This window comes from Erinaceus europaeus, chromosome 17 (assembly GCF_950295315.1).
Source record: "Erinaceus europaeus chromosome 17, mEriEur2.1, whole genome shotgun sequence".
In the NCBI taxonomy this organism is placed as follows: domain Eukaryota; kingdom Metazoa; phylum Chordata; class Mammalia; order Eulipotyphla; family Erinaceidae; genus Erinaceus; species Erinaceus europaeus.
In genome coordinates, this window is record NC_080178.1 from 58,460,684 (window position 1) to 58,480,908 (window position 20,225).

General features: G+C 41.7%; 1 protein-coding gene across 3 annotated transcripts in view; it reads right to left on the minus strand.

Annotated features, from left to right (window-relative positions):
- Positions 1-20,225, minus strand: part of RAB30 (RAB30, member RAS oncogene family) — a 110,533-nt gene that overhangs the window by 12,632 nt on the left and 77,676 nt on the right. The window contains exons 1-3 of one of the 3 annotated variants that reach the window (XM_060176757.1): positions 19,429-19,470; positions 19,249-19,349; positions 2,025-2,108 (exon numbers count right to left, since the gene is read on the minus strand). In XM_060176757.1, the coding sequence (XP_060032740.1) occupies positions 2,025-2,108; positions 19,249-19,341 (177 nt within the window). In that variant the 5' untranslated portion in view covers positions 19,342-19,349; positions 19,429-19,470. Of the gene's footprint in view, positions 1-2,024; positions 2,109-19,248; positions 19,350-19,428; positions 19,471-20,225 lie in introns of those variants that run through there. The other 2 variants (XM_007537106.3, XM_060176758.1) reach the window with 2 other exon arrangements.

Here is a 20,225-nt window from a genome sequence, read left to right on the forward strand (position 1 = left end):
GCCAGATCCTTCCTTCCTTTCCTCCCTCCCTCCCTTCTTCCTTTCTTTCTCTCTCCCCTTCCTTCCTTCCTTTCTTTCTGCTGCCAAGTGTTGGTATGCTTTTAAAAACCCCTTCTGTTTCATTTGGTTTAAATCCCCCCTGCTTAACACTGCATTCTATTTACATAACCACTATATTCTATTTACATAACCACTGCCGTCTATTTACATAAATCACTTTTACATTTACATAAAGCACCACCTTCCCTCCAGGGCATTGGTGGTTTAGTGGTAGAATTCTCACCTGCTCCACCCCCTCTCCTTGTCACACCCTGATCCTCTCCTTGTCATACCCTGATTTTCACCAGTCACTTTTCTCTCCACCCTCTCTGCGTTGCATCCTGTTCCCACCCTACTGGGCTAGTATATTTATAAGGACAAGATTGTAGTTGTTAGTTTAGTCTAGCTTGGTATAGATTGCGCTGCATCCTGCATGAATAAAGAGATACTGCGTACAGCTCAACCATGAGTCCCTGGTCGTCTGTCTTCCGTCAGTGAAGCTCAGCCCGACAGCCAGGGTTCCCTGCACATGGGAATAGGCTGTATGCTCTACCAAGTGGGCCACCCCTGGCCCTAGCCCCCAGGCTCTTCTGGTCGAAGTGATAAACTCATGCATATATCTGTATCTACATGAGAAACCCAGATGTGGAGGGTCAGACACCTGAAATAGTCATTGTTTTTACTCGGAAGCTTAGGTGGCAACCACCTCGCTCTACAGGGACAATAGAAAGTGACGCGTGGCTCTTCCTGTCAAGTCCCTGGAGTGCCTACTCCATCTCCTTCCTCCCCTACATCCTAACTCCACCTCCCTCCCCAGGGCACTCTTTCCTGAGCTTGCTGGTTGGCATTTGCATGGGGTGCACATGCTGTTTTCACATTCCTGTGTCTGGCAAGGACTGAGAAGCAGGGGCTGGAAGACATGCTGGGGTGCATCTGGACCTATTCAGGAGACTTGCCCTAAACACTTCTTTGTCTCTAAAATGCTGTCGGAGAGCCATGGAGCTGTTCTACCCTTCCAGAGGCACCTGAAGGTGAGGGAGCAGGTACATGGTGGAAAAGATCCACATGACCTGGATTCAGAAAGACAGAGAGGAGAGACACCTGCATCACTGCTCCACCATTCATAAAGCTTCCCCCTATAGGTAGGGTCTGGGGGCTTGAACCTGGAGTCTCGTGCATGGTAAAATATGTTACTATCCTGTCCCTATTTCTTTATTGATGGGGATGTGGCGGGAACGTGGCAGGGCAGAGAGAAAGAACTAGGGCATCACTCTGGCACATGTAGTGCCAGTGATTGAACTCAGGACCTCAGGCTTGAGAGTTCAACACTTTATCCACTGTGCCACCAAAATCATTTACCACTTACCTGGCAGAATACACCACAGAGATTAAGTTAAATATGGTAGCAGATGTGAAAACTCCTGGAGGATAAAAACTGGATACACATTACCCAGTTACTAGATATCCAGTTACTAGACATCCCACAGTTCCTAAAACTCCAAACCACCCAGAAGCCTCAAAAACCATGGATTTTCCTAGATCTCTCACTGACTAATTCTGCCTTCCTAAAAACAGGACATAGAGGTAGACAGAGTAACTATATCAGTTATTCAATGAATGAATGACCTGTAATGAACACAGATATCAGTAAGCCCTGTTACAGAGCTACTGCTCAGAAGAGAGAGCACTACTTATTGGTCCAATTCCAGAGATTAAAGAAGAATCATTCTTCCTTGTCTTGTCTCCTCGACATGCTTAGGAGATAGGACATAATTTCTTTAGCCCTTCTCACTCCATCTTCCCACCTGTAGAAACACCACACATCACTCATTCCTCCTCCTGTAACGAGAATAGTTCTGACAGGCAGTAAGCTGCCGCGGCTGACTGTACAGTTCTCCATTTGGGTTTCAATGAGGAAACTTAATAAATGTCCCACAAGCTCTACTTCCTCCCCCACATTGTAATGAAAGCATGTGGCACCCTACCTTGACTTTTTCACCATTAATCTCCACTGTTTTAATCATAAAATCAACTCCAATTGTGGCTCCTTGACCTGGGGGGAAAAGACCCTAAAGAAAACATAATGAGAAGTAACAATTAAGCAAAGCTTTCGATTAAGTGAAATTCTCTTCTCTCCCCTGCCACTCTACAGTTCCAGCCTCTTCCCTGGCAGAGTTAACTGGAAGGAAAGCTAGCCCTTCTCACATTACTATCATGGGAGTTCTGCTTATTTAATTCTGTAGGTATGTTTTGAGAGAAGAAATGCACAGGGAGACAATAAGACAGAAATGCTCGAAGAAGAAGAAAGAGAGGGAAAGGTGTATGGAAAGAAGGAAGAGTGAAGAGAATTTCAAAATGGGGGAGGGAACCAATTCTGAAGAATGGGGACTGGGCAGTGTCATATCTGGCTGAACACACATGTTACAATGTGCAAGGATGCAAGTTCAAAGCCCCTGTCACCACCTACAGAGGGGAAGCTTCATAAGTAGTGAAGCAGCTTTCTTCGTCTCTTTCTTCCTACCTCCTCCTTCCTTCAATTTCTTTTAGTCTCTTTACAATATATTAAAAAGAATAACGTCAAAAAAAAAAAAAAAGAATAACGTCTTCAGAAAAGAATTAATGAAATAGAAAATCAGACACGAGAACTGGGAGAACATGGAGCCACAAGAAAGAATCAGGATGGTTATGGCAGGACAAAGGGCACAGATGCTCTGAAAGAAGTCAAATCAGGCCTGAGGCTCCAAAGTCATAGGTTCAATCCCCCACACCACCACAAGCCAGAACTGACTAGTGCTGCTCTGGTAGGAAGAAAGAAGAAGGAGAAGGAAGAGGAGGAGGAGGAGGGGAAGGAAAGGGAGGAGGAGGAGGGGAAGGAAAGGGAGGAGGAGGAGGAGAAGGAAAGGGAGGAGGAGGAGAAGTCAAATCAAAAAGGATCAAAGCTAGTGGTGAGAGGGTTGGGGAGATAGCTCAGCATCAGAGCACAAGGACTGCATGCTTGAGCTCCCAGGTTTAACCCACCAGCACCATTATATATCAGAGCTGAGCAGCATTCTGGTCTCTCATTTTCTTTCATAAAAAATGAATATATCATTTTAAAAATACACATTTTAGGGGTCCGGGTAGTAGCACAGCGTGTTAAGTATACATGGTGCAAAGCTCAAAGACCAGCTCCAGGATCCCAGTTTGAGGCCCCGGCTCCCCACCTGCAGGGGGATCACTTCACAGGAGGTGAAGCAGATCTGCAGGTGTCTATCATTCTCTCCCCCTCTGTCTTCCCCTCCTCTCTCAATTTCTCTCTGTCCTATCTAACAACAACAACAGCAATAACAATAGTAACAACAAGGGCAATAAAGTAGGAAAAAATGGTCTCCAGGATCAGTGGATTCGTAGTGCAGGCACCGAGCCCCAGTGCTAACCCTGGAGGCAAAAATAAAATAAACAATGAAGAACACAGGTCTAGAACCAGACAGAAGACAGCAATGCTTTAGAATTTCGACTGCCTATGGGTGAAAAGGATGTCCTTCACTGCAGTACACCTTACATATGGAATTCATGAGATCAGGACTAACAACACTGGAAAGAGAAGCAAAGAAAATAGAGTCATTTCTTGTGAGACCTATGGTGGTTAACTTTGGGATGTGGGAGGGTGGGGATACAGAACTTTGGTGGTGGGTGTGGTGTGGAGCTCTACATCATAATCTTTAGTCTTATAGCATATTAATAACAAATCAAAAAATTATAAAAAGAAAATACAGTCACTCAGAGAGAAAGTGCAACAGAAATAGCACTACACTAGGATGCAGCAGCTTTAGGACTGCTGTGTGATCTTAGGCAAACCAGTCTCTGCTTCACAAATCCAGTGAGCTGGAGGCTGATAGGGACATTTTAAAAGAAATAAAGAAGGGCAGGGGTGGATAGCATAATGGTTATGCAAAGAGAGTCTACTTCCTGGGGCTCCAAAGTCCCAGGTTCAATCCTCTGCACCACCCTAAGCCAGACTTCTGGTAAAAAAAAAAAAGTTAAAATAAAATGAAAAGCTTTACCTCAGACTCAAAACTGAACCAGAGAAATAATTTTAATAAAAATATAGGAATAGAATAATTAACATTATGATGTTTACTTTTATTATTATTATTATTATTTAATTTGTAATTACTGGGGCTTTACCACTTCAAGTTGACTTTTTTGGGGGGGAGGGAGGGAGTTGAGCCTGGGACTTTAGAGCCTCAGGCATGAGAGTCTCTTACTTTAAAAAAATTTTTTTTTATTATCTTTATCTACTGGATACAGGCAGCCAGAAATCGAGAGGGAAAGGGGTGATAGAGAGGGAGAGAGACAGAGACACACCTGCAATAATGCTTCACCACTTGTGAAGCTTTCCCCCTGCAGGTAGGGACTGGGGGCTTGAACCTGGTTCCTTACGCACTGTAACATGTGAGCTCAACCAGGTGTGCCATCACTCTACCCCCAAGTTTTTTAAAAACTTTTTAATAAGTTTTTAAAAACTTTATTTAGATAATAGGATTGAAGGAGAGCGAGAGAGGGAGAGGAAGAGGGAGAGGGAGAGAGGGGGAGAGGGGGAGAGAGAGAGGGAGAGGGGGAGAGAGGGAAAGGGAGAGGGGGAGAGGGAGAGAGGGAGAGATGAGAGGGAGAGAGGGAGAGAGGAAGAGGGAGAGAGGGAGAGGGAGAGGGGGAGAGGGAGAGAGGGAGAGAGAGAGAGGGAGAGAGGGAGAGAGGAAGAGGGAGAGAGGGAGAGGGAGAGGGGGAGAGGGAGAGAAGGAGAGGGGGAGAGGGGGAGAGGGAGAGAGGGAAAGGGAGAGGGAGAGAGGGAAAGGGAGAGGGAGAGAGGGAGAGGGAGAGGGAGAGAGGGAGAGGGAGAAGATTTCCCCCTGAAGGTGAGGACTAGAGGCCTGAATCTAGGTCCTTGTGCAATACCACCCAACACAAAGGCTGATTTTTTTCAGATAGAAAGAGAGACAGTAAGAGATGAAGGAGAGGGGGAGAAAAACACCATATCACTGTAGCTACTAATCCTCTTCTCAGGTAACTTATCTTGCCAGTCTTTCTTGCTGTCTTGTTTTTGTTTTTTAAACCAGAACTGTGTTTAATTCTGGCTTTTGGTAGTGCCAGGGCTTGAAGCTGGGACTTCTGAGCTTCAGGCATGGAAGTGTGTTCTCTACCAATGCTGCTGCCTTCCCAGTTACATCATATTTTCTGTTAAATGGAGTGGGGCTTGAAGGTAGGAAGGAAATTCATTAAAGGTGATCCTAGTTTTCCCACCTCCCTAATATTCCAGAGTACCCAGAAATTAAGGTAAAATGAACTTTTTCTATTTCTGGCAGCTAAGACTGTGGCATGTTTAATTAAGTCCACTCCTTAATTAAAGTTAGACTTAAATGGCAGAGCTTCAAGACACCACAAAAAAACATTCTATGGCATGTCTACAAAAGACATAAACATAAACATTCATAACTCTATTTACAAATATTGAATCAATTTTCTTCTTATTTTGGTTTAGCTCAAACACAAGGCTGCCAAGCTTTAAGTTTATAGCTCCAGCTGTTTTACTGTTTTAACAAGTGCCAAAAAAACAAACAAGACAAAAAAAAAACCCAAATACTTCCCAGTGTCTTCCCTATCATTTTGTTTCCCAACTCTGCAGGCCTCCAAATAACAAATAAACAAAAAAAGATTATGGGAAATGTACTTATTGGTAAAAGTTAATGTTCAGGAGGCGGAGTTATGGAGCAGCAACAGCTGTGTTTCTCTCCACTCCTCTCCCGGGTTAACTACAAATACCAAAGGACATCACCTGGGACTAGCAGTTTACCACTTTATGCCCCACCTCCGGTCTGTTTTACCAACAAAAAGACTGTGGAAAGGAGGAAAGGACTCCCCTAAGACTTACCAAATGCAACTGTGAGTCTCCATTGCTACTGCCCTTAGAGGCTGGAGCAGCAGGGGGAGGCCCTGTGCTGACATGGGGAGAGAGAGAACAGACTAGGAAACTCAGGAGAAAATACACCTCAGTGCCCTAGCAGTGGGGCTGTATAGTGGGAACCTTTCCACACTGTTCTCCTGATGAGAACATAGTGAATAATTGCCTCAGAACCTACAGACTATAAGCGAGACTTGTTTAGAAACTCACAGGGTCAGGCAGTGCTGCCCAGCTTGGCAGAAAAGCTGAATTGAGCCCGGAGTTTTGGATCCTTGGGGTGTGAGAGTCTCTTTGCATAATCACTGTATTATCTCTCACCCACCCTGCTTTATCTCTTGGTCAGGAGTGAGTGATTAAGCTAAGAAGCCTACTTATAGTTTAAAAAACCCTCAGGCCCCCATAGCCTACAGGGAGGAAAAAGGAAAGAGGCTTTAACAGCCTCTGTGCTCCAACTCAGGGACTGAAATAATATGGAAACAACTGTTAATTTCCACAACTGTGAACTCTTTAAGTACCTTACACAAGTCAATCCAGGCAAGAGTGATCAGTAATTTGAAAAGTACTTAGAGAGGGACCTCATAACATACTATAAAGAATACTATACTAAAAGCTCCCCAAAGGTTGAAGCACAGAATAATGAGGTCAACATCCAAACACTAGTTAAGGAAATAGTTACAGGAGTGAGTAGAGAGTTTGAAAGAATTGTCATCAGAAATGCAAAAACAACCAATGAGACTCTGGAAGAAAACACTAATTATCTCAAGGTTATTAGAGTGCTGAAAGCTGAAATAGCTGAGCTAAGAACACAACTAGCTGAGCAAGCTAAAGCAGTATCAGTATTTTGTTACCCTTAACAAAATAGATGAACTCCAGAAAGCAGCAGAGGACAGAGAGAATAGAATCAATGAGGCTGAGGACAGACTAAGCAAGATCGAGGATGAAAAAAGAAGCAAGACATCTCAAAAAGAGATTAAGAGATACTGAAAACAGAAGTCGGGCAGTAACACAGCTAGTTAAGCGCAAGTGGTGTGAAGCCCAAGGACCAGCATAAGGATCCTGGTTTGAGGCCCCAGCTCCCCACATGCAGAGGAGTTGCTTCACAAGCAGTGAAGCAGGTCTATAGGTGTCTCTCTTTCTCTCTCGCTTTCTGTCTTCCCCTCCTCTCTCCATTTCTCTCTGTCCTATCCAACAACAATGACATAAATAACAACAACAATAATAACTACAACAATAAAACAACAAGGGCAACAAAAGGTAATAAATAAATATTTTTTAAAAAGAGAGAGATACTGAAAACAACAATAGAGACATAAGGGATGATTTCAAAAGGAGTGATACACGCATTATTGGCTTGCCAGTGGAATAAAAAGAGGGAAGGGAAGAAAGCAGTCTACAGGACATAATAGCTGAGAACTTCTCTTCTCAAGACAACATAAAGGACATAAAGGTTCAAGAAGCCCAGAGGGTCCCAAATAGAATTAACCCAGACTTAAAGACTCCAAGATACATCATATTTAGAATGGAAAGGAATAAGGATAAAGGATTCTGAAGGCTACAAGAGAAAACAAAGAGTCACCTACAGAAGAAAACCCGTAAGATTAGTAGCAGTCTTCTCCAGACAAACACTATAGACCAGAAGAGAATGGAAAGATATCTATTGAGTGCTCAATGAGAAAGGCTTTCAACCAAGATTACTGTATCTTGCTAAACAGTCATTCAGACTAGATGGAGGCATCAAAACCTTCTCAGACAAGCAGCAGTTGAAAAAAATCAACTATCACCAAGCCTACCCTGAAAGAAGTTCTGAAAGGTCTCCTATAAACAGTCAGACCACCATTAATAGGCCATATATCAGAACACTCTAACGGCATTAAAATATCTTCAATCTATGATATCAGTAAATGCCAACACCCTGAATTCACCTATTAAAAGGCACAAAGTAGGAAGATGGATCAGAAAACACAACCCAACAATATGCTGTCTACAGGAAATCCACCTAACTCAACAAGACAAACACACACTCAAAGTGAAAGGACGGAAAAATATCATATAAGCCAATGGCCCACAAAAAAAACACAGGGACAGCTATACTCGTATCTGACATGATAGACTGTAAAATAAATACAATTTAAAAAGGTAGGGATGGATACTACTTAATGCTCAGAGTATCAGTCAATCAAGAGGACTTAATAATTATTAACATCTATACACCTAATGAGAAACCATCTAAATACATCAAACATCTAATGAAAGAGCTAAAGCAATATATTAACAGCAACACAGTCATAGTAGGGGACTTCAACACCCCACTCTCTCAACTTGACAGATCATCCAGGAAAAAAATCAATAAAGAAATGAGGGAGCTAAATGAGGAGATAGATAATAAACTAGAACTACTGGACATTTTCAGAGTCATTCATCCCAAGAAACTGGAATACATTTTACTCAAGTCCACATCGGTTATTCTCAAGGATAGCCATATGTTAGGCTACAAATACAGCATCAGCAAATTCAAGAGCATTGAAATCATCCCAAGTATCTTCTCAGACCACAGTGGAATTAAACTAACATGTAACAATCAAGAAAAGATTAGTAATAGTCCCAAAATGTGGAAGTCCCAAAAAGAGGAAGTAAAGGAAGATATTAAAATGTTTCAAGAGTTCAATGAAAATGAAGACACAAGCTATCAAAATATTTGAGACACATTTAAGGCAGTCCTGAGAGAGACGTTCAAAGCCATATAAGCACACATTAGGAAACAAGAAAAAGCACAAATAAACAACATGATTGCACATCTTAAAGACCTAGAAGAAGAAGAACAAAGGATACCTAAAGCAATCAGAAGGACAAAAATAACTAAAGTTAGGGCAGAAATCAATAACATTGAAAATAAGAAAAACATACAAAAGATCAACAAAAGTAAAATTAGGTTCTTCAAAATAGTGAACAAAACTGACAAAACTTTAGCCAGACTCAGAAAACAAAAAAGAGAGATGACCCAAATAAATCGGATCATAAATGAAAGAGGAGATTTCACAACAGACACTGCAGAAATTCAATATATCATGCGAGATTTCTTTTCTTTTCTTTTTTCTTTTTTTCATGCGAGGCTTCTATGAGCAACTATATGTCACCAAGCTAGAGAACCTGGAAGAAATGGACATGTTCCTAGATACCTATAAACTTCCAAAATTAAATAAAGAGGAACTAGATAATATGAACAGAACTCAAATTGTATTATAGGGTCATTGTGATAAAAACTGCTTGGTACTGGAATATGAATAGACACACTGACCAGTGGAATAGAATTGAGAGACCAGAAGTAAGCCCCCACACTTATGAACATCTAATCTTTGACAAAGGGGCCCAGGGGAAAGCAGTCTCTTCAACAAATGGTGTTGGAAAAAATGGGTTGAAACATGCAGATGAAACTGAACCACTACATTTCATAAAACACAAAAGTAAATTCCAAGTGGATCAAGGACTTGGATGTTAGACCAGAAACTATCAGATACTTAGAGGAAAATATTGGCAGAACTCTTTTCCACATAAATTTTAAAGACATTTTATATGAAATGAATCCAATCACAAAGAAGACTAAGGCAAGCATAAACCTATGGGACTACATCAAATTAAAAAGCTCTGCACAGCAAAAGAAACCACTACCCAAACCAAGAGACCCCTCACAGAATAGGAGAAGATCTTTACATGCCATACATCAGATAAGAGTTTAATAACCAACATATATAAAGAGCTTGCCAAACTCAACAACAAGAAAACAAATAACCCCATCCAAAAATGGGGAGAGGTCATGGACAGAATATTCATCACAGAAGAGATCCAAAAGGCCGAGAAACACATGAAAAAATGCTCCAAGTCTCTGCTTGTCAGAGAAATGCAAATAAAGACAACAGTGAGATACCACTTCACTCCTGTGAGAATCTCATACATCAGAAAAGTTAACAGCAGCAAATGCTGGAGAGGGTGTGGGGTCAAAGGAACCCTCCTGCACTGCTGGTAGGAATGTCAATTGGTTCAACCTCTGTGGAGAGCAGTCTGGAGAACTCTCAGAAAGCTAGAAATGGACCTACACTATGATCCTCAATTCCTCTCCTGGGGATAGATCCTAAGGAACCCAACACACCCATCCAAAAAGATCTGTGTACACATCTGTTCTTAGCAGCACAATTTGTAATAGCCAAAACCTGGAAGCAACCCAGGTGTCTAACAATAGATGAGTGGCTGAGCAAGCTGTGATATATATACACAATGGAATACAATTCAGCTATAAAAAATGGTGACTGTACTGTTTTCAGCCCATCTTGGATGGAGGTTGAAGAAATCATGTTAAGTGAAATAAGTCAGAAACAGAAGGATGAATATGGGATGATCTCACTCTCAGGCAGAAGTTGAAAAACAAGACCAGAAGAGAAAACACAAGTAGAACTTGAACTGTAGTTGGTGTACTGCACCAAAGTAAAAGACTCTGGGATGGGTGGGGGGAGAGTACAGGTCCAGGAAAAGGTTGACAGGACCTAGTGGGGGTTGTAATGTTATGTGGAAAACTGAGAAATGTTATGCATGTAAAAACTACTGAATTTACTGTTAAGTATAAAATATTAATCCCCCAAGAAAGAAATTTTAAAAATTAATGTTCAACAATGAAAGCTTTTTTTTTCCTCTTTAATGACAGGATTTTAAAGAAAAATACCTGAATTTGCAATGATTCAAATGGTCATTTTGGCTCATGCAACCTGGAATTTTCCTCTGTAAAATGAGGAGTGAACAGAATAAAAAGGAGCTTTTGTAATATACTTTTAAAATAATTTTGACTGAAGCAAGGTATCATTATGACAATGACATAAATTTCAAGTGTGCATCATTAGTCCTTTTCCCCCCTTCACTTCTCTCTTCTATTTCTCTCTGTCTCTCTCTTTCTGTCACCAGGATTATTGCTGGGGATCAGTGCCTGCACAATGAATCCACCGTTCCCAGTGGCTATTGTTTCCTTCCCTTCCCTTCCCTTTCCTTTCCTTTCCTTTCTCCCACATATATATAATTTTTATAGAAAATATAAAGGAGGGAGGGAGTATAGGGGGAGGAAAAGCTAGACACCTGCAGACTTACTTCACTGCTTATGAAGTTTACCCCCCTGCAGATGGCGAGCAGAGGGTAGAATCATTAGTCATTAGGAATCAAGATCTGTGTGCACAGGCTGTGTAGTAGCTCACCCAGGGGAGCAAACAAATTACCTTACACAAGGACCCTAGTTCAAGCCTCTAGTTCCCACCTACAGGAAGGACGCTTCATGAGCAGTAAAGCTGTGATGTAGGTGCCTTTCCTTCCTCCCTCTCTCCCTTTCTCTTAAGAAAAATGACCGCTAATGGGGGAGGGTAGATAGCATAATGGTTACACAAAGAGACTCTCATGCCTGAAGCTTCAAGGTCCCAGGTTCACCTGAACCACCATAAACCAAAGCTGGGCAGTGCTCTGGTTAAAAAAACAAAAAAACAGGGGGCTGAGTGGTAGAGCAGTGGGTTAAACACACATGGCGCAGTAAAGACACAGGGGAGCTAAATGAAGAGATAGATAAACTAGAACTATTGGACATTTTTAGAGTCATTCATCCCAAGAAACTGGAATACACATTTTACTCAAATGCACATGGGTCATTCTCAAGGATAGACCATATGTTAGGCCAAAGACAGCGTCAGCCAATTCAAGAGCACTGAAATCATCCCAAGCATCTTCTCAGACCACAGTGGAATTAAACTAACACTTAACAATCAACAAAAGATTAGTAACAGTGCCAAAATGTGGAAGCTCAACAGTACACTTCTTAACAACTTCTGGGTCAAAGAGGAAATCAAGGAAGAAATCAAAATGTTTTGAGAGTTCAATGAAAATGAAGACACAAGCTATCAAAATATTTGGGACACAGCTAAAGCAGTCCTAAGAGGGAAGTTCATAGCTATACAAACACACATTAGGAAACAAGAAAAAGCACAAATAAACAGCCTGATTGCACATCTTAAAGACCTAGAAGAAGAACAACAAAGGAATCCTAAAGCAACCAGAAGGAAAGAAATCACTAAAGTTACGGCAGAAATAAATAACATTGAGAATAGGAAAACCATACAAAAGATCAATGAAAGTAAATGTTGGATCTTCGAAAGAGTAAGCAAAATCGACAAACCTTTAGCCAGACTCACAAAACAAAAAAGGGAGAAGACCCAAATAAATCGGATAGTAAATGAAAGAGGAGATATCACAACAGACACCGCAGAAATTCAACATATCATTCGAGGCTTCTATGAACAACTATATGCCACCAAGCTAGAGAACCTGGAAGAAATGGACGATTTCCTAGATACCTACCAACTTCCAAAACTAAGTCAAGAGGAAGTGGATAACATGAACAGGCCCATCACAGCTAATGAAATTGAAACAGTTATCAAAAATCTTCCCAAAAATAAAAGTCCTGGACCAGATGGTTTTACAAATGAATTCTACAAAACCTTCAAAGAAGAACTAATACCTCTACTTTTAAAAGTCTTCCAGAAGATTGAAGACACTGGAATACTCCCTGCCAGCTTCTATGAAGCCAACATCACCCTGATACCAAAAGCAAACAAGGACACAACCAAAAAAGAAAAGTACAGACCAATATCTCTGATGAACACAGATGCGAAAATATTGAACAAAATTCTAGCCAACCAGATACAGCAGTATATCAAAAAGATTGTTCATCATGACCAAGTGGGGTTTATCCCAGGCATGCAAGGTTGGTTTAATATACGTAAATCAATCCATGTGATTGATCCACCACATCAACAAAAGCAAGACCAAAAACCACATGGTCATATCAATAGATGCAGAGAAAGCCTTTGACAAAATACAACATCCCTTTATGATCAAAACACTACAAAAAATAGGAATAGATGGAAAATTCCTGAAGGTAGTGGAGTCTATATATAGCAAACCTACAGCCAACATCATACTCAATGGTGAAAAACTGGGAGCATTTCCCCTCAGATCAGGTACTAGACAGGGCTGCCCACTATCACCATTACTATTCAACATAGTGTTGGAAGTTCTTGCCATAGCAATCAGGCAGGAGCAAGGAATTAAAGGCATACAGATTGGAAGAGAAGAAGTCAAACTCTCCTTATTTGCAGATGACATGATAGTATACATGGAAAAACCTAAGGAATCCAGCAAGAAGCTTTTGGAAGTCATCAGGCAATACAGTAAGGTGTCAGGCTATAAAATTAACATTCAAAAGTGAGTGGCATTCCTCTATGCAAACACTAAGTTAGAAGAAATTGAAATCCAGAAATCAGTTCCTTTTACTATAGCAACAAAAACAATAAAATATGTAGGAGTAAACCTAACCAAAGAAGTGAAAGACTTGTATACTGAAAATTATGAGTCCCTACTCAAAGAAATTGAAAAAGACACAAAGAAGTGGAAAGATATTCCATGTTCATGGGTTGGAAGAATTAACATCATCAAAATGAATATATTACCCAGAGCCATCTACAAATTTAATGCTATCCCCATCAAGATCCCAAGCACATTTTTTAGGAGAATAGAAAAAAATGCTACAAATGTTTATCTGGAACCAGAAAAGACCTAGAATTGCCAAAACAATCTTGAGAAAAAAGAACAGAACTGGAGGCATCACACTCCCAGATCTCAAACTGTATTATAGGGCCATTGTCATCAAAACTTCTTGGTACTGGAACATGAACAGACACACTGACCAGTGGAATAGAATTGAGAGCCCAGAAATGAGGCCCCACACGTATGGACATCTAATCTTTGACAAAGGGGCCCAGACTATTACATGGGGAAAGCAGAGTCTCTTCAACAAATGGTGTTGGAAACAATGGGTTGAAACATGCAGCAGAATGAAACTGAATTACTGTATTTCACCAAATACAAAAGTAAATTCCAAGTGGATCAAGGACTTGGATGTTAAACCAGAAACTATCAGATACTTAGAGGAAAATATTGGCAGAACTTTTATCCGCATAAATTTTAAAGACATTTTCAATGAAACGAATCCAATTACAAAGAAGACTATGGCAAGTATAAACCTATGGGACTACATCAAATTAAAAAGCTTCTTCACAGCAAAAGAAACCACTACCCAAACCAAGAGACCCCTCACAGAATGGGAGATCTTTACATGCCATACATCAGATAAGAGTTTAATAACCAACATATATAAAGAGCTTGCCAGACTCAACAATAAGACAGCAAATAACCCCATCCAAAAATGGGGGGAGGACTTGGACAGAATATTCACCACAGAAGAGATCCAAAAGGCCAAGGAACACATGAAAAAATGCTCCAAGTCTCTGATTGTCAGAGAAATGCAAATCAAGACAACAATGAGATATCACTTCACTCCTGTGAGAATGTCATACATCAGAAAAGGTAACAGCAGCAAATGCTGGAGACGGTGTGGGGTCAAAGGAACCCTCCTACACTGCTGGTGGGAATGCAAATTGGTCCAACCTCTGTGGAGAACAGTCTGGAGAACTCTCAGAAGGCTAGAAATGGACCTACCCTATGATCCTGCAATTCCTCTCCTGGGGATATATCCTAAGGAACCCAACACAGCCATCCAAAAAGATCTGTGTACACATATGTTTTTGGCAGCACAATTTGTAATAGCCAAAACCTGGAAGCAACCCAGGTGTCCAACAACAGATGAGTGGCTGAGCAAGTTGTGTTATATATACACAATGGAATACTACTCAGCTGTAAAAAATGGTGACTTCACCTTTTTCAGCCGATCTTGGATGGACCCTGAAAAAATCATGTTGAGTGAAATAAGTCAGAAACAGATGGATGAATACGGGATGATCTCGCTCTCAGGCCGAAGTTGAAAAACAAGTTTAGAAAAGAAAACACAAGTCGAACCTGAAATGGAATTGGAGTATTACACCAAAGTAAAAGACCTGGGGTGGGTGAGTGGGTGGGGAGAATACAGGTCCATGAAAAATGATGAATGAAATAGTGGGGGTTGTATTGTTAAATGGGAATCTGGGGAATGTTATGCATGTTAAAAAAAAAAAAAAAAAAAGAGGTAGAAACGCAAAGCAGAAATTGACTGAGTTTGGAGTATGGCACCAAAGTAAGAAAGCAGAAGTACACTAGAGTTTGCAGTGAGTACCTGCCTAATACTCCTCTCCACTTTTCCAAGCTTTGGGTCCATGATTGCTCAACAATTTGTTTGGCTTTGTATGTTAACTCTCTTTTCAGTCACCAGGTTCCAGGTGTCATCAAGATGCCGGCCAGACTTCCCTGGATTGAAGACCCCACCAATATGTCCTGGAGCTCAGCTTCCCCAGAGACCCACCCTACTAGGGAAAGAGAGAGGCAGACTGGGAGTATGGACCGACCAGTCAACGCCCATGTTCAGCGGGGAAGCAATTACAGAAGCCAGACCTTCTACCTTCTGCAACCCACAATGACCCTGGGTCCATGCTCCCAGAGGGATAGAGAATGGGAAAGCTATCGGGGGAGGGGGTGGGATATGGAGATTGGGCGGTGGGAATTGTGTGGAGTTGTACCCCTCCTACCCTATGGTTTTGTTAATTAATAAAAAAAAAAAAAATTAAAAAAAAAGAAAACCAAAGGAAAAAAAAAAAAGAAACATAAGGATGAATATGGGATGATCTCACTCTCAGGCAGAAGTTGAAAACAAGAACAGAAAAGAAAACACAAGTAGAACCTGAAATGGATTTGGCGTATTGCACCAAAGTAAAAGACTCTGGGGTGGGTGGGTGCGGACAATACAGGTCCATGAAGGATGATAAATGACATAGTGGGGGTTGTATTGTTAAATGGGAAACTGGGGAGTGTTATGCACGTATAAACTATTGTATTTACTGTTGAATGTAAAACATTAATTCTCCAATATGAAATAAATTTAAAAACAAAAACAAAAACAAAAAAACCACACATGGCGCAAAGAGCATGGACTGTTGTAAGGATCCCAGTTTGAGCCCTCAGCTCCCCACCTTGCAGAGGAGTCACTTTGCAGGCAGTGAAGCAGGTCTTCAGGTGTCTATCTTTCTCTCCTCCTCTCTGCCTTCCCCTCCTCTCTTGATTTCTCTCTATTCTATCCAATAACAACAACAATAGCTATGCCAATAATAACAACCACAAGGGCAACAACAAGGGCAACAAAATGGGAAAAACTGCCTCCAGGAGCAGTGGATTCTTAGTGCTGGCACTGAGCCCCAGCAATAACCCTGGAGGCAAAAAAAAAAAAAAAATTGGGAAAAGTATATTTGAGGAGCTTCTAAGCTCCAGTGATAATCCTGGTGGGAGGGGAAAAACAAAAAAGAAAAAAATGTATTTATTTCTGTGCAGCTGGAGATGGGTATCCATAGTAGAACAGGACTGGCATATGTGAGGTCTCAAGCCTGGTCCCAACACAACATATTATTATTAAACATACTTCATTAAACAGATCTTAAAACAAAAAAGATGTATTGCATCAAAGCAAAGGACTCTGGGGAAGAAAGAGGATTGTAGGGTCCTGGTATATAGTGAAACTGAACTCTTATGTCAATGATGGCACTGTCAAGCATTAACCGCCTCAATTAAGAAGAAAAAAAAAGGGGGGGGGAGTCGGGTGGTAGTACAGTGGGTTAAGCGCAGGTGTCGCAAAGCGCAAGGACCGGAGTAAGGATCCCGGTTCGAACCACCGGCTCCCCACCTGCAGGGGAGTCGCTTCACAGGCGGTGAAGCAGGATTGCAGGTGTCTGTCTTTCTCTCCCCCTCTCTGCCTTCCCCTCCTCTCTCCATTTCTCTCTGTCCTATCGAACAACAACAACAATAACTACAACAATAAAGAAACAACAAGGACAACAAAATGAAAATAAATTAATAAAAATATTAAGAAAAAAAAAGAAGAAAAAGAAATCGAGCCTGGGAGATGAGTAGGGCACTCACTGGGTTTGAAAGCATGAGGTCTGAGTTTGATCCCCAGCATTCTGGGGGCCAGAGTGATGCTCTCCCTATCTTAGGTTACTAAATAAACTAAATAATAATGTAATAAAATCTGTTTTAGAAAGATTTATATTGAGTTTTCCATTGTCTTTTACCATGCAATGAACTGATCCACTCCCCTGATCCAGAGGAAATTTTGATAAAGGATCTGAAAGCTATTGCTCCATCTCTGCAGTCTCATCGTCATGCCAAGAGCAGAGGAGATGAGTGATGTCAGGTGGAAGTAAAACCAGCTGGAGTTTCCAGCAGAAGCCCCAGTAGCTGACTGAGTCCAGATGCATGTTAGCTTGTTCCTTTTGGTTTCACTAGTCCAATTCTCAAGAAAGAGCATGAGTTCTAATCTGTGTTCACTCATTACAAGGAATCCGACATTTCCAAAGACACTCTGCCCTAAAGCTGATCTTTGTGTAACCCATGTTCTTCTCCAGTTTTACAGACCATCAAAGCCAGAAGGGATCCTGGAGATCACTAGGCCACTCCCAGGTGGCAGAGAGGTGACCTGCAAGGGACACTTGCCCAGGTTTCCAGGATGAGCCAGAGCAGAGCTGAGATCAGGGCCTGTGAGACCACTCTGCTCCCAGTGCTCTTTCCAAAGCAGCTTCAATACAGACAGTAGCCACTCTTGGCCTTTCCAACTGGGACTTTATGAAAAGGCAAGATGCAGGCATGATAATCCTCCAAAGGAAGCCACTTGTACTTTTCCAGGGGTGGAGGACACAAAAGGCCAGCCTCAGTAGATTCCCCATTATTATTATTATTATTTTTTGATATATATATATATATATACAGTTATGTGCTCTCTGGCAGCAATTTTCAATAGAGCAGCCCCAAAGGGAACTTGTACTTAATCATATAATAAAGATCCTATGTAGAGGGAACATTTAACTTAGTTCAAATACTGCTTCACTGTTTTCATTTCATTCCCACTTAGAGATTTAGAAAAATTTCAGCTTAACTGGCTCTAACCAGAATGAATCACTCAGTTTCCTCTAAGGACTGGAGAGAAATAGGTAGGCAGTGTGGTTAAGTTTCTATTTGAGTTGTGTAAAAAAAAAAAAAATTAATATTTAGGTTTCAGGTGGTGTTAAGATTTATTTGTCCCAGTCTTTTGGGTTATTATTAACTAAGAATCCATTTTAATCTACTAGTCTGTTTTTGAGACAGCACATGAAAGCAGAACCACATGTCCCTTTCATCTAACAAGATGTGTGGGAGGTTTGGTGATGGCTGTCAGAGCAGGTGAAAGGTTTTAAAGACTCTAGTGTGGGGTCAGAAGCTCACTTACCAGGTAGGGCCTGTGCCTTGCCATGTGTGTGGCCTGGCTTTGAGCCTCTCTTTTTCTCTCTCTCTCTGAATAAGTATCCTGGGAGTTAAGACTCACATAAGCTCAAGGTCCAGCTCAGTTAAGAGAAGAAAAAAAAATGACAGATCTCTAGTCTGGGGATGGAAAAACAGCTGAGCATCAGAACATAGTACTTGCATGCCTGAGACCACAGGTTCGATCCTCCCACAGCCATATACCAGAGAACAGAGCTCATCTCTCTGTCACTCTCTCTTATAATAATCTTTTTTAAAAAATGGGCAGGGGTAGATAACATAATGGTAATGCAAAGAGACTTTAATGCCTGAGGCTCTGAAGTCCCAGGTTCAATCCCTTACACCACCATAAACCAGAGCTGAATAGTGCTCTGGTAAAAAAAAAAAAAAAAAAATAGAATTATTTATTTATTTAATAATGAAAGAGAGAACTAGAGTATCTTCCTGTATATGCAGTGCTGAGGATCAAACTCAAGACCTGTGTTTTGTCATTCACAGGCAGAAGTTGAAAAACAAGATTAGAAGAGCAAACACTAAGCAGAACTTGGGCTGGAGTTGGGGTATTGCACCAAAGCAAAATACTCTTGGGGGGGGGGGCAGTACAGGTCCTGGAACAGGATGACAGAAGACCTAGTGGGGATTGTATTGTTGTGTGAAAAACTGAGAAATGTTATGTATGTACAAACTATTGTATTTATTGTCAACTGTAAAACATTAATCCCCCAATAAAGACCTTGTGCTTTAGAGCCCAGCACCTTATCCCCACCCCCAGCCATCACATAAAAACAACCAAACAAACAAAACCTATAGCCTGGGCTATAAAGGGAAAATTAAGAACTGGCAGGCAAGAGGCTGACAAAAGTTCCCTAAACCCCACAAACCAGCCGTAGAAACCCAACCCCAGATTTGCAACCTCTTACCTGAGTGAACCGTCGGACTAGGCAAGTCTTCCCCACACCGGCGTTGCCAATTAACACAATTTTAAAGAGGAAATCATAATCTTCCATACTCATTTACACAGCTGAAAAACAAACACAGGCAGGAATAAGTGATAAGGGCTTGGTTGGACTTGTCTCCCTGGAACAGCAGGGCTGACTCACTCTGGGATCGACTTTATCTCCCCTCCCAAGACCCTGACATTGTGAGAGACACAGCTCCCTGCTCACAGACTTCTTCCCCTCCTCACGTCACTGACAGTAAATGACAGGATCTCCTTTCACCCAGTGACCTTTATTTTTCCAACCAGTCAGGTCAGAGGGGGCTCATGTGATCCTGTTCACTTTGAGCATGAAAAGGAGATTACAGATCCACAGGCAGGCAAGCCAGGGGCCCCAGAATGCAGGGCCTGAACACACAGTGTGCACCCCTAGGAAGAAGGGGAGGCTGAGTGAAAGAGGGAGGAGACCTCTTTCAATCTACCGTAAATCCTAGACTTTAGGACCTCACTAATGGGGGTTACAGCCATCCCTCCACTGCCAGTGGTATTGACGTGGCAGGCACTGCTATCTGGTAAGCACCTGCCTGCAAACCAGCCTCCTAATGGAACAATCTGTGCACACAAGACCCAGAGAAACAACCAAGTTAAAGCACAACTAAATCCAAGCGACAAGGTATGGGCAGAGAAGGGCTGTGGCCTTTAGAAGAGGATGGGGTGCTCGGGAAGTCCCTGAGAAAATTTGGGGCATTCTCCCCTTTTCAGACTTCTTCAGCCCCTTAAATAACAAGGGACTACTGCTGTACCAGAAAAAGTCAGAATGCAGACAGCTACCCTGAAGGCCCTGCCCAGCCAACACAACTTCATTCTCATTCCACTTCAACATCCTTTATGTAAGTGTGCCATTCTGAGCTGTGAGCGGTCTGGGTCTCCAAGCTACACACTCCCTCCCCTCTTAGGCAG